The sequence below is a fragment of the Dunckerocampus dactyliophorus genome, chromosome 4, assembly GCF_027744805.1.
Source record: "Dunckerocampus dactyliophorus isolate RoL2022-P2 chromosome 4, RoL_Ddac_1.1, whole genome shotgun sequence".
In the NCBI taxonomy this organism is placed as follows: Eukaryota; Metazoa; Chordata; class Actinopteri; order Syngnathiformes; family Syngnathidae; genus Dunckerocampus; species Dunckerocampus dactyliophorus.
The window spans coordinates 24,896,618-24,911,766 of NC_072822.1; the positions used below are offsets into that span (position 1 = coordinate 24,896,618).

General features: G+C 40.3%; 1 protein-coding gene across 1 annotated transcript; it reads left to right on the forward strand.

The window, feature by feature from the left end:
* The first annotated feature begins 5,270 nt into the window (after nucleotides 1–5,270).
* Nucleotides 5,271–14,520, forward strand: zgc:65851 (uncharacterized protein LOC321113 homolog). The gene is made up of 4 exons (XM_054774691.1): nucleotides 5,271–6,096; nucleotides 9,378–9,695; nucleotides 9,780–9,904; nucleotides 13,041–14,520. The coding sequence occupies exons 1-4, from the start codon at nucleotides 5,353–5,355 to the stop codon at nucleotides 13,381–13,383; spliced, it is 1,530 nt and encodes a 509-aa protein (XP_054630666.1). The 5' UTR covers nucleotides 5,271–5,352; the 3' UTR covers nucleotides 13,384–14,520.
* The last annotated feature ends 629 nt before the right edge of the window (nucleotides 14,521–15,149 follow it).

The window sequence follows — 15,149 nt, forward strand, 5'->3', positions numbered from 1 at the left end:
TTTAATAAAGTAGGTGAAAAACACTACTGAGTTCAAGAAATAACTCATGGCAAAACAGGAAGGTGGTGTCCGTGGTGATCTCTCTGCCACACTGTGTCTGGCCCACATCTTCAGTGAAGGTAAAAGTAACCTGAGATGTTCATTTATCATTTTCATTCATCATTTAAATGTATACAGTAATCCCTTGTTTATCACGGTTAATTAGTTCCAGCCCCGACCATGATAAGTGAATTTCCGCAAAGTAGGATTCCTGACTGAAAATTTAATATTTTCCTAGTTACAGCATAGAAAACCTTCTCACTGCCTTTCTAAATACGCATTTTAACATTATTAGACCCCTCTAAACATTAAATTATAGTAAATATAATAATGCATTTTATTTGGAAGCTCCTTTCAAGGAACCCAAGGACAATGTACATAATCACAGATAAAAAGCAACGCACACATAAAATAAAATATAGTCCATCCATCCATCTTCTACGCCGCGTATCCTCACTAAGGTCACGGGTATGCTGGAGCCTATCCCAGCTGACTTTGGGCGAGAGGCGGAGTACACCCTGGACTGGTCGCCAGCCAATCGCAGGGCACATATAGACAAACAATCATTCACAATTCAACAATTTAGAGTCGCCAATTTACCGAACATGCATGTTTTTGCAGTACCCGGACTCCACACAGAGATGCCCAACTGAGATTCGAAATCAGATCTTTCAGATCTCCTGACTGTGTGGCCAACATGCTAACCGCTGGGCCACCGTGCGGCCCTATGGTAGACGTAAGAGTAAATAAGGCATTTAAGACATAAATAAGACTTGTGCTCGTGTGCGTTGCTGTAAATGTGTTCCCTAGTGGAGATGGGTGAGTGGCGGACAGATGACAAGTGACTTCGGGCGTTCAGAGTTGAGTTTCATCTTACCGTGGATTACGGCCGCAACAGTAGCCCGTGTTCTTATTAGGAATTTTTATTCGGGATTATTGTGCCTGTTGTGAGATCATTCAAACATGCAATAAAAGTCTGTTGTTCCGGCCATCAATCTGGTGCTTGTGTGTCTCACCGAACATTACACTAACATTACTGACACCTAGTGACCAGTGTAGTCATTGTCTTTGAATGCGTCTTTTTGAATGCCTTATATTTGTACTTTAGTTCATTTTGCCATTTATATGCTTGAAAATGCTTCATTTAGGCAAAAAATACGTAACATTTTCTTAAATATGCATATGTTTTGACTAATAATAGGCCGTATTCAACCAGGAAACAGCATGATTTATTAATAAATATATTTGTGAAAAACCGTGATAGTCACCTGCAAAAGTAAAACTATAAAAATGTGTTTTGTGTTAACATTCTTGACCGAAGAACTACAAAGGCACCTCTTTATGACATCGTAGGCTGGCGAGCAGCTCCTGTTTCCATGTGTTAGCAAGCAGATAACAGGGACGTTTTGTGATAAAAACACATGAAGAACACAGTTGCATTCATGCAGCGTAAGAATGACGAGACAAGATATGGTATCCTAACCGGAAAAAAGTATGCAAACCGAGGCAAAATTTCAACGTTAACCAAAAACACGCTAACCGGTGCGCACGCAAAACGAGGCGTCGCTGTTCTCGCAGTTTTTTGCCATCCGCTGGAGGTCCTGGAAGGTCACCCCCGAGAAAAGCAGGGACCTGCCGTCTATTTGCTTTGCACGTGTGCTTGTCTCTGCAGATGGAGGAGATCATGTGCACATGTGCAAAGGATACATCTCAGGGGAATGCAGCGAGAAGCTAGGCGAACAAAAGCTCAGTGCATCCGAGGCTGAACAAAGAAAAAGCAGACGGGTAGCACCTGACGTGTCAAACAACCGTAGACGATGCGGATTCAAAGCAAGTGTGGTGCTGGAGAACAACGGCTCCGTGGAGATGTTGGAAGTAATGACACTCACTTGACAATGTGTCACTGTAGAAACGCTGCTTTTGTCAAATGACAACAAGAATCACATTTCTATGCATTAATAGCAGCTATTAATTGGACATTTAGCACTGATGCACTGTTGTATGGTCAGTATAGTGTGAGGGGCTCCACAGGAAGGGCAGCTAAGGAAGCTGTCTTCAAATTCCCTAATATTTTCACATGAATATTATTATACTGCAGTATGAACACTTAATAAACGTCTGGAGGACTCTATCTAATATTTAATTAGGGTTATACTATTAATAATAATCGTTTGTCGATGTCAGTTTAATGTATGCTATTATAATTTATATGTTACATTTATTGTCTGCATGTTGTAGAGGCCTTGCACTTTAAGAGTCCGTGGCTGCTTTATGTTTCTCTACTGGGAGCACAGCGCCCTCTTCAGGTTTGAAGCAGTATGACACAGTGCATTTGGCGTGGGCGATACTGCCATTTTTTTTTGTCCGTCTGATAACAAGCACCCACAGGGCCGGCAGTGCCTGAACTGATGCTAATACTTTTTACTTGAAGATATTCAAGCTCATTGAGTCATTTTGTGATTTTTTTTATCGGCAAACTTATGTGTGAGCAATTTAACAACATATAAATACAACAATGTAAGACAGTGTAACACTATCAACGTCATCACGTGTCAGTCTTTGTAGTTTTCTGTGCGGAAACACGTGCATGATCATGAATTTATGACACCTCACTGTTCAATAGATGCGGTGTGTCTTCGCTGCTTCTATTTAGTAACCGCAGACGGGCTACGGAGGCCGAGCATGTCAGCGAATGATGCTAGCAACTAGTTTTAGCATCCTGCTGAGTCACTGCCAGCCCACATCCCTCCCCACCTCTTATGACGGCACACACTGCAAGGCAAGCCACAACGTCATCCATACTCCATTTCTATCATAAAACTCAGGGAAGTGCTTGAGCATATCATGTCCACTAACATCTGATAGAAGGACAATGATTCACTTTTTCATTTACAATGAGGCACCAAAGACGTACCAGTGATGCTTTGATACTCCTGAGTGCAGGGATGTCCAAAGTCTGGCCTGGGGGCTATTTGAGGCCTGCAACTCGATTTATTTCTGGCATGCAGCATGTTTAAAATAATATATATATATATATATATATATATATACTGCTTCACAGCTACAAATGATGATTCGTGCCACACCGAAAAGAAAGCCGTTAATGTTAAGATTTGTTTAATTTTTCTTTTTTTTTGCTAAATGCTCAATTTTTTTTCAAATATTTGAGAATAGTTTAAATAAAATTTCAAATCGAACAAAATACCCTAGGTACCAAATGAATTGCTACCTTGTCTGTGTATTTCTTGAAATTGTAGATTACAAAACTTTAAACTAAATAAATAAATACTCAACAGAGAAAACTTTTTTTTTAGGTAATCTAGACTATTATATTTGACTTTGTCCAAAATAAAATTTAAAAACTATTTTCCTCAATTTGGATATTTAAGAATTTAAATACAATTGCAAAGTTAATTAAAAAAAGCACTTAAAAAACTGGCTTTAATTGAAAACAAATTATTTGTTATGTTGCATTTTTACATGTAGTTTGTAAATTGTACATTAGAAAACTTAAAATAAATCATTACAAAATAAGATTAGAAAACTTTTTAAAAAAGTAATCTATTGCCCACTTCCATATTTGATTTTTTTAAAAAGCATTCGTAGATTGGGATATTTAAGAATCAGTTAATTAAAATTGCAACTTCAAAAATAACTTCAACAAAATCACCTTTAATTTAATACATTGACAACATAAGTTACCTTAGCCAGAAAATATTAGTTAGTTATTGTATTCATACATGTATTTTTTACATGTTTTTTTAAATTGTAGCACAGCAAACTTTAAAAAAGTAAATAAGTAAAAATCAAATTAGAAAAATTAGTAATATATTGTGTCATATATTTGACTTTGTCCTAAATAAAGTAAAAAAAAAACAAAACATTTCTCTTGATATGGATATGTAACAATAATTTACATTTTAAAAAAATAAATTCAAGAACTTAAAAAAAAGCATTAAAAATTGTTTGCATGTATTTTTTAAAACTGTAGTTTAAAAAGCGGTCGTTTAAAAAAAATAATTAAATAATTCATTATCTACTATTACATTTAACTTTGGCCAACAAAGAAAAACCCCAAACAATTTGCCTCAATTTGGATATTCAAGAAAAATTTTATATATAAAATTGGAAATTCAACAACTTAAAAAAAGTCTCTGTAATCGCTAAAATAAATAAATAAAAAATGAGATTAGAAAACTTTTTAAAAAGTAATCTATCACTCACTGTAATTATTTTTTTGTTTAAAAGCACTTGCCTCAATTGGGATATTTTAGTCATAATAATTTCAAGAAAATTGCAAATTCATCAGATTCAACTTCAAAAATAACTTCAACAAAATCGCCTTTAACTGGCATGAAAATAAATTACATTAGCCATTCATTATGTTGTGTAGACAAAGAATCCAATCAAATTATTTGGATTGTTTGGGTGTTTTTAAAATAACTTTTTACAGAGACGAAGTCTCTTTGGAAACATTTATTGTTCTTTGCATGACTTTGCATTGTGTTTGGTGCACAAATTCGAGGTGGAGACGCTGCAGTGTGTGTGCGTGTGTGTGTGTGTGTGTGTGTGTGTGTGTGTGTAGGGGTGTGGTCTCTCTCTCTGGATGAGAACCAAGGCTAGAGACACCTTGCTTCACTTCAATATCACACGGCTACTGTAATACCGTTGACATTTTGAGCATGCGGCTCCAAGTAAAGAATGTTTGACCGCATTGAATATTCCAATTTTCTGTGGCATGCTATCATGATGTTGTTTCAGTGGGGGGGTGTCAATGCTTATTTTGAAGTTTTTAACAATGCTTTTTGCATTACCCTCACATGTTTATGCGTGGGAGCATTTCACAAGTCTCAATGCAGAGGTGGAGATAGGTGAGGGTGGGGGCACGACTGCAGCACCATAACACAATCTGGTGCACAGCTGTATGGACTCACAACCGCCCCCTTCCTGCAAGGACAGCAGAACGGTCCAATGACAATGTTGAAATAATCCAGAAGCATTCATTTAGTGCCACCTTGATGAAAGTAATGCATATATAAGTCTATATTTCATGAGCTGCAATGTAAAAGGATAAAGAAAAGAGGTGCTGAATGAGTAATTTCCTGTCTCCCTCGAGGATAGAGGTATTCTGCATGAGCTTGCAGGTTTCCCCCACAGCCTCCCCCCTGCACCCATCCATCCCATCTCCTCTTGTCCCTGCGTCAGATGATGCGCAGGCGCGCTGGCTATAAAAGTACCTGTCCTGGACCAAACAGAACTCTTCTTCTCACTTCCTCCACTTCCACGGCAGGCACCAGCAAAGTAGACGCAAAGATGAGTTACTCCAGTGAGATGTACAGCAGCAGCTCATATCGTAAGATCTTCGGTGATGCTCCGCGGCCGGGTCGTGCAGGTCTGGGCAGCAGCAGCCCGTCCCGAGTGCACACCTCGGGGTACCGCAGCCGCACCTACGGGTCCCCGTCAGTGATGTCCTCCACCAGCTACCGCAGGAGCGCCGCACCCGGCCGGGTCTTCTCCTCCTCCTCCATGCAGGACTCCCTGATGGACCTGACCCAGTCCACGGCGGTCACCAACGAGCTCAAGATCATCCGCACCAACGAGAAGGAGCAGCTGCAGGGGCTCAACGACCGCTTCGTGTCCTTCATCGAGAAGGTGCACAACCTGGAGCAGCAGAACAAAGTCCTGGAAGCGGAGGTGACCTTGCTCCGGCAGCGCAACAACGAGCCTTCACGCCTGCACGAGCTCTACGAGCAGGAGATCCGCGAGCTCCGCGCCCGCGTGGAGGAGCTGACTCACGAGAAGAGCCAGATGCACCTGGACTGCGTGCAGATGAGCGAGGCGCTGGAGCGCCTGCGCGAGAAGCTCGACGAGGAGGCCAGGCTGCGAGAAGAAGCCGAGAACGCCCTGAAGGGCTACCGAAAGGACGTGGACGACGCCACCCTGGCGCGCCTGGAACTGGAGAAGAAAGTGGAGTCGCTGCTGGATGAGATCGCCTTCCTGCGGAAAGTTCACGAGGAGGAGCTGCAGGAGTTGCAGTCGTCGCTGCAGGCCACGCAGGTAAACGTCACGCACGTGCCATGCACCATGAAGTTGAAAGTTTAGTGTCATTGCAAATTATTATGGAATATTACCTCAACACACATCGCAGGCTGTATTGTAGTACTACGTCGTATATTGTACCGTAGTACTTTTAAACCCACTCGCCTGGCTCTTTATGAGTAATTTCCCTCGTGCTGTACCTTACAGTCATGCGCACTGGCGAATTTATGGCTCTGCAGTCCCACCCCTCATCTTCACAACCTTTATCAACTTTAAAACCGAGTGTTTTTTTCTTTTTTTATGCAGCTTTTTAGTGCATATACACTGTCTCCGGGTGTCCAGACATTGTACAAAATCAAATTTGAGATTTTCTGTTTTGGCTTAAACCCAGTGCAATGTAGATATGTTCAGGGGGAAAAAAGCAGCCTGGGCGACAAAAAGTTATTTTGTATGAGTAGTTTTTAGCAGTTTTATATTTATACTACTATTTTGTAATAATTGTATGATCAGTTCCAATAAAAAAGCAAGCTGCGGGCCACAAACGTCCTCCGGGACACACTGTGGACATACCTTCTCACCTCCATTCGGCCGAGAGGCATTCAATGTCATTTGTTTGTGCTGCACTACTAGTGTTACCAGATTTAGCAACATTTCACTTGACTGTGGTATTCATGGGGTGTTGGTAGTGCATTGATCATTACATGAAAGAAGGTGGGGAGGGGAGGCAGAGCGGGGAGAAAATGTGCAGAAAACGCGCATCATCCATGGGTGTGGTCTCCCCAAGCGGCAGGAGTCAAGACAGTGACTTTCACTGTTAAATCAAACCAAAAAGCTGAATTATTTTAACACAATATTAAACCTGTGCATTTTTTCAAAATAAATATCTTCAAACAGAAGCAACAATAATACTGCTTGTGTTGCATGATCCAGTGCGTGAACGACTTGTTGGTGAGTCAGGGTAACTTACTGCGGAATCAATACATTGAATGTTCAGTGAAGAGGGATAGTTGCCGGGTAGATTTCTCCAGGGTTTTGCCGCCTTCTTGCAGGCAGTTTTACTGCCGTGTAAGCGATTGACAGCGCAGCGCAAGATGCTTGAGTCAGCGGTCTTCAGCTGTGGAGCAGTGCCCCTTACTGACACAAACTCATTTGCCACATTCGCAATACAGCAACAATCAATTACAACACTACAAATCTCTGTTAGAGCGGCTCTATCCTGCTCATTACAGGGGGATTTTGGATCTCAGTGGGGCACTACAGTACGTTTCTTTTAATAAAACCTCAAGTTGTGTGAAGGGTAAAGCGTATTCTTCTCCTCTTGGCCGAAAATGCTTCTCCTCCTCTCATACAGGCACGCCCACGTCAATTAGTTACGAGTTAATAGCTATCAGCAAACAGTAAAGAAGAATGGATATTGAATAAAAATGGATGTCTAATGAAGAATCCGGTGTCGAAATGTGCTTTGCTGTTCGTGAAGTGGTGCGAGCACAGCAGCAGTGACCGCGAGGGCGGTCTTTAGCTCCCCGAAAACAAAAAACACTGGCGAGAGCAGAGTTTTTAAGTTAGCCCTGGTTTCAGGAAGTCCGTGTATGGCAACTTGTCTAATGGTAATCAGATGTAAGAGGTGTGTATCTTCATGCCGTAAGGGCAGCAATGGGAAGATTTTTTTTTTTTTTCCGGGGGAGCTAAAGACCTACCTCGCTGTCACTGCTTTTCTGCTCTCGCAACTTTATGGACAGCTGTTTTGTGAACATGGACTTCGTGAAGACGCGAGAAATTTACAAGATCTCATGGGAAGTTTGTGAAGTTCTCGTACACGGCCGTTCACGAGATCTAGGAGTGGCGTAAAAATGAAACCAGGACTTACAAAATTAAAAACACACCAACCCAATGATATGGCACTTCCACATCACGAAGAGCAAGAGTATAGAGCTGCAACAATCAATCAGTGAATCGATGACTAGTTTATTAGCCAATGAATTGCCAACTGTCTTGGTATTCAATTAATTTGCCATTTGTGGCCCACGGCACACATTCTAAAAATACAATTTAACAAGAAAATTAAAACAACAACAGCAAATATTGTAATTTTACAAGAATAAAGTCAAAATATTAAGAGAAAAAAGTTGTAATCTAATGAGAAAAAGTCGGAATTTTATGAGAATAATATTATGAGGAAAAATAACAATAAAATAAAACAATAGCATAAAATAATAGCATTAAAGCTGAAATAATAAAGGAAAAAGACGTTATTTTTTAAGTCGTAATAAATATGGGACACAAACAAAACAACGAATAAATTTGTAATTTTTGCTAAATTAGGTTGCAGAAAAAGTTATAGTGTTATGAGAATAAAGTCAAAATATTATGGGAATAAAGTCATAATTACGAGAAGAAAATGTACAGGAAGAAAGTTGAAATACTGTAGTTGGAAAATGAATTTAAAAACAACATACAGCTGTCATTTCACTAGAATAAATCAAAATATTAAGGGAAAAAAATCACAATTTTACGAGAATAAACTCCTAATAGGAGGAAAAAATAATGTCATTTTAGTAGCATGGAGTTGAAATATTAAAGAAAAAATATAATTTTTTTTAAGTTGTAATATTATGACAAATATAAACAAATAGAGTTGTCATTTTTGGAAAATTAGGTTGGGGAAAAGTTAGGATATTATGCAAATAGAGAATAATAAAGAAAATTTAGGAAGATTAAGAAGAAAGTTTAATTATTTGGGGAAAAAAACAGCAAAAATGGGAAAAAAAAGAGCAAAGACCAAAGTTAATACTAATAACGCGCTTTCTTGCCTACTGTATATAACAAAACTGAGATGCAGTTTTTTCTTGACATACAGTCATGGAAAAAATGATTAGATCATCCTTGTTTCTTCAGTTTCTTGTTCATTTTAATGCCTGATACAACTAAAGGTAGCTTTTGTTTGGACAAATATAACAATGACAACAAAAATAGCTCATAAAAGTTATTTTTTTGGCAGTACAATGCTATAGCTATTCATGTAAGAACTTAAGTGATTTTGGTTATTATCAAGAAAACCATGGAAGTTGCTAGATATCAGATCTTCAATTCAACTTTTATGAGCTATATTTGTTATCATTATATTTGTCCAAACAAATGTACCTTTAGTTGTACCAGGCATTAAAATGGATCAATAAACTGAAGAAACAAGGGTAGTCTAATCATTTTAAGAGTACTGTACAACTTTTTTAACATCTAAGTCAGAAAAGTTGGAAATGTAGGATAACTGCAGAAGAACCCTGAAACCCTCTTATGTACAGGTGTCAGTGGAGATGGACATGAGCAAACCGGACCTGGCGGCGGCCCTGAAGGACATCCGGGCCCAGTATGAGAACCTGTCATGCAGGAACCAGGCCCAGGCAGAGGAATGGTATCGCTCCAAGTTTGCAACCGTGACTGAGGCCGCGGCTCGCAACCAGGATGCCATCAAGCACTCCAAGGAGGAGCTGACCGAGTACCGCAGGCAGGTGCAAGCCCGCACCTTGGAAATTGAGGCCCTCAGGGGCCACAATGAGGCCCTGGAGAGGCAGATTGCTGAGATGGAGGATCACCACAACAGTGAAATTGGAGACATGCAGGTAGGTGGTTGTGTCGCGCACACAATGCTCTTATGGAAGATCACCACTCAAGTCTTTAAACGCTTCAAGTGTGTGTGCTTATAGGACACCATTCAGCAGCTGGAGGCTGCACTGCGCAGCACCAAAGGAGAAATGTCCCGTCACCTGCGCGAATACCAGGATCTACTCAATGTCAAAATGGCACTGGACATTGAAATTGCTGCTTACAGGTTTGCAGTTCTCAATGAAGTACTCTTTGTAATGCACAGGAATCAGTGACATTCTTCAGACAGCAATTTCAATCACATTATCAATCAATACTTGCTTACAACCTTCAGAAACATCAGCATGGCCTACTGTACGTCGTAGGTCTTCAGGCTGGTGACACATTGCAGGGAAAAAACGAGTGTTAAGCCACCAAACACCCCTAAAACAGCCACAGTCCTTCGTCATTCTTTTAAAATAGATTTATTTTGGAGAGCTACAGTATGTCTATCTTGTATTTTCTAGTAGTGTGTACAATCTAGACATCCATTTTGGGTCTACGTCTGGCATCAGTCACCAAAGGACTTGCTGTTTGTTTGATAACAAATTACAAATAAATACCCAAAAAATCTCAAATACATTATAGATACCCTTACCACAAAATAAAAATCCTGGAAATGAATGAATAAATAATAATAAAAATAAATTACCAATACAATAATCAACATCAGTTTTCAATCACCACACAGTTTGTGCACAATAACTCAATACGCTACTTTGCAATAACTATATACAAAAGCGAAATAAAACATACAAAAGCTACAATGTATATGAAACACCTGCATACCACCTCACCATTTTGCGGTTCGAATTTCGCAACTTTGCGTTTTTTTTTAAATATTTTAATAAATAATGCTGTTTTGCGATTGAATACAGTGAAAAGTCTGTATATTGAAGCAAATTTGAGGTATTTTTTTGCCTAAATTAAGCATTTTCAAGCATAAAAATGGCCAAAAGTTATTCAAGAGATGCATTCAAAGAAGCTGTGAATGATGTGTAGTGTTGTATACTGGTCACTCGGTTTCAGTAATGTTACTGTAACATTTGATGACACACACAAGCACAAGCGTAATCGCCAGAACAACAGATTTTATTGCAGGTTCGAATAATCTCCCAACAGGCTCAATAATACCGATTAAAAATCCCTAATAAAAACACGGGCTACTGTTGCGGCCGTAACCCACGCCAAGCTGAAACTCAACTTTGAACACTCCAACGTCACTTCCTGCCCACCGCCCACTCAGTCCCCGAGCACCGGAACACATTTACAGCAACTCACACAAGCACAAGTCTTATTTATGTCTGAAATGGCTTATTTTTTCTTATTATGTCTACTCTATTGGGTATTCCTAGTGTAATGGTTACTACAGTATATGGATGTTATTTTATGTCCAGAGGGCTCTAATAATGTTAAAAAGCATATTTAGAAGGTTGTTAACAGGTTTTCTATGCTTTAACTCAGAAAATATTCAATTCATAAATAAGGAATCCTACTTCGCAGAAATTCACTTGTCACGGTCAGGTCTGGAACCAATTCACCGTGATAAACGAGGGATTACTGTATATGCAACCCTATGAACAAAGTTTGCAGTAGTAATAATAACAATAATTGGGTACTGCTTTACATTCAATGTGAACTTTTACATTTGAACACTTAGGAAAAGTACTAACCACTTTCAATATAATAGGAACTTATATTTTTAATGAGACATGAGTTTTTGCTGCCCCCTAGGGGCCTTGCCCCGCTAACATTTGCACATATTGCCTAAAAGGCCAGCCAGCTCTGATCAAGGGTGCAGATCATTTTTTATTGGTTCGCACACGCTGCAGAAATAAAATTAAACATAAGTAAAAAGCAGCAAAAATGGTAAAAATACAGCAAAAACCACAACTTAAAAGGAAAAAAGCTGAAATGTTGCGACAACTAATAATAACACAAAGCTTTGCCTTTAAATATATACCGTGGAACCTCAGATAGCGTATGCCTCGGTTCATGCGTTTTTCGGTTAACGTTGAAAATTTTGCCTCGGTTTAAGTACATTTTCTGGTTAGCATACAAGGTGTTGCGCGTCTTGTCGTGTTATTAATACACTCCATCAGTCCATCTGTGTTCTTAATGGATTTTTATCACAAAATTGTCCTTGTTAGCAGCTTGCTAATACATTGAAACATGAAGCGGAAGTGTGAAATGTTGTCTTTTTAGATGAATGCACTTTTACCATGATGTAAATGACCTCCGTCGTCCGTCAGCTTTTGAATGTGTAGTTCTCTGCTAACTAACACAGTTAAGCCACACGTCTCAATAATGTTAACGCAAAACACGTTTTTAGAGTTTTCCAGTTCTAGTTTCACTTGCATAAAACAATTCATGATTCATGATGAATGAAAGGGATAAATGAACAGTTAAGGATACTTTCACCTTCACTGAAGCCGTGATTGTTGACAAAGACACAATGTGGCAGCGAGATCAACACGGACACCACCTTCCTGTTTTGCCATGAGTTATTTCTTGAATTCAATAGTGTTTCTCACCTTTTTTTCATCAAAATCCTGGCACTTGCAACTTTCTTTGGCTCCATTTTGGGTTATTTTGCAGCCGTGATCAATAAGAAAAGTAGAGACTTGAGGTGAGAAACACTACCGAATTCAAGAAAAAACTCATGGCAAAACAAAAATGTGGTATCTGTGTTGATCTTGCTGTCAAATTGTGCCGTAACCTTAAATCATCATTTATCCCTTTCATTCATCATTTATATGCATTTAGATGCATTTTTAATTGTTTTCTGCATGTAAAACTATAATCGGCAAAACTATAAAAACATATTTTGTGTTAACATTTTTGGCTTTCTGGAACAAATGTAATTGATTTACATTCTTTCTTGTGGGAAAAATGAAATCAGATGGCGTACGTTTTGGATGTTCTGGAACGGATTGATGACGCTAACCAAGGCCTTTTTTGCAAAATTGAAAAAATACGTAAAAATATCAACATGGCCCCTTGCATCCTTTGATTTGTACTATTACCGCTGGCATGTTTTTGCAGGTTTGTGGTTATGTCAAAATCAATAAAAACAAACGAGGAAGGGTGGGAGAGGGAGCAGGAAAGGAACTGCCACTTACCGTCAAAGTTTTAGTGTAATAAATTTTGCACAAACGGAGGAAAACGTAGGTTAAAAAATCCTTTATTATCGGCAAATTCCCAAATAAATCTTTACGCAATAGATATTTTTGGTTATGTCGATGCGAGTCAACCAATCCGATGTTGACTTAAAGGGGTTCCACCATAATAGTGACACATTTGTCCTTGACTTGTCTTTGCAGGAAGCTGCTGGAAGGCGAAGAGTGCCGCCTCAGCACTGTCGGCGGCGCCATGGTCCAGTCCGGGTACCCGGGCTTCTCCTACATGTCATCCCGCACCTACTCCCTGGGAGCGTACAGGAAGCCCAAGCCTGAGGAGGAGGAGGAGGAAGAAGAAAAGGAAGATGAGGATGACGGAGAGGAGAATGACGACGAGGGTGAGGAAGAAGACGAGGGAGTCGACCAGGAGGGAGGTGAAGGCGAGGAAGAGGAGGAGGAGGAAGAAGAGGAGGAGGAAAAGCCGAAAGAGAAGGTTGAGAAGGAGAAGAAGAAGGAGAGCCCCACTGGGAAGGCCAGCAAGAACTAAACTGCTTCTGTAGCGTCCCCAGCATCACCACTTGTCATTGTACATGCTTATTAGATCATATGGTTGCATCACCCATTTGCAAAGTGCTGAATCAGTAGAAACGTGGGCTCCAGTAAAGCTAGCATGATGATAATTTTCCCTGTCAGCAAATATTGTGCCATTCCTGACCGACTAGCGCAATCAAACCCTTGACTAGCACACACGAGCACACAGACTTGACAGCCAGGCCAACTTTTACGGTGCTATGTGATTTTTACAGATAAAAGTTGGCAGACATTTTTATCAGAGCACGATCAGCTCAAAGCGTAACGTAACGTAAGCGCATGCTCATCATCGCTATCCATCAAGTCTGTCCCTTCAGTGCTCTCTTTTTGTCAAAACACAGCAATAATGGCAACGCAAAAGGTTTTCTTGAATGCGGGCGCAGGTTATCGTGAATTGTCTCCATGCAGGGCTGCGGTGTAGGGGGGAAAAGGTAGGACAATTCAAAAGACCAGGGGCTCCCCAAAAATTGGTAATTATTCAAATATAAAAAGGTGCGGCTCAACGTGTTTTTTTTTTTTTTTTTAATGGGGCCAAGAATTCCTGGCTGCACCCCCGTTTCCATGTGTGATGTTTTCCCATCTTCCTCAAACAAACATGGCCATATTTTATGTTGACTGTAGAGATGGGAGTGTGGCTGAGTGGCAGGCAGCTGACCGTGACACTGACGGCCCTCCACTCAGACTGCAAGTGGCAGGTGGGTCACGGTTGTGCGGCGTACAAAAGGGCTATTTTCACCCTAACCCCTTCTTATTGCTTTACCCTGAACTGTTAGTAACACCGCCATTCATCAGTCATTTATCATTTCCCCCTCTTTGACAAATGAATGAAACGACGGGCACAAATGCATGGCCTGATTCTGCAGTTTGGAAATCCTGATTTGCTTGTTGTGTGCTCAATTTAAACTTGCCTTAACCGTAACTGAAACTGAAATGCAACACCCGCATTGTACTCGTTTCCGGGGAGGGGGGTCAGAGGAGTGCTACATACATAACTGTGACTGTACATGCTGCTCGCTCATGCAGTGATATTTCTCGCAAAAGCCAAATAAAGCTATTAGTGATGTGTGGGTCGCGAACCAAACAGCTTTTCCAGATGCCGTTTTTTCCTCTGTGTTATTTTTCCTGTTCAAGCTGCATGTGATTGGTCAACTGTCAACTACATGATGCGGTGTCTGAGACCATGTCCATATGAACATGGATATTTAAAAAACACATTTTCGCCACTCTGTTCATCGATATAGATATAGATGTTAGCCCATGAGATTTATTTTTATTTTTATTTTTATTTTTATTTTTATTTTTATTTTTATTTTTATTTTTATTTTTATTTTTATTTTTATTTTTATTTTTATTTTTGTCGCAGGGGAAGCAGTCTCATTCAGTTTGCCTGGGGCCCTCTCCCAGCTGGGCATGCACCTCACCAGGGAGGCATGCGGGAGGCAGCCGGTGCCCGAGCCACCTCAACAGGCTCCTCTCGATGTGAAGGAGCAACGGTTCTACTCTGAGCCACTCCCGAATGTCCGAGCTTCTCTCCCTATCTCAGGATCTCCCCCCCAGAGACCCACCACCTGCAGGGGCAAGCATAAGGGTCCAGTGCAATGTGTTTTCAGTGGCAGTCGAGGGCAGGCACCTGGGCGACCTGGTCTTCGGCGAGCAAATCTGGTTCTTGGGACATGGATATTTTTAACCCGTACAACCCCCTGTCCTGGGGGCAGCTGTGTT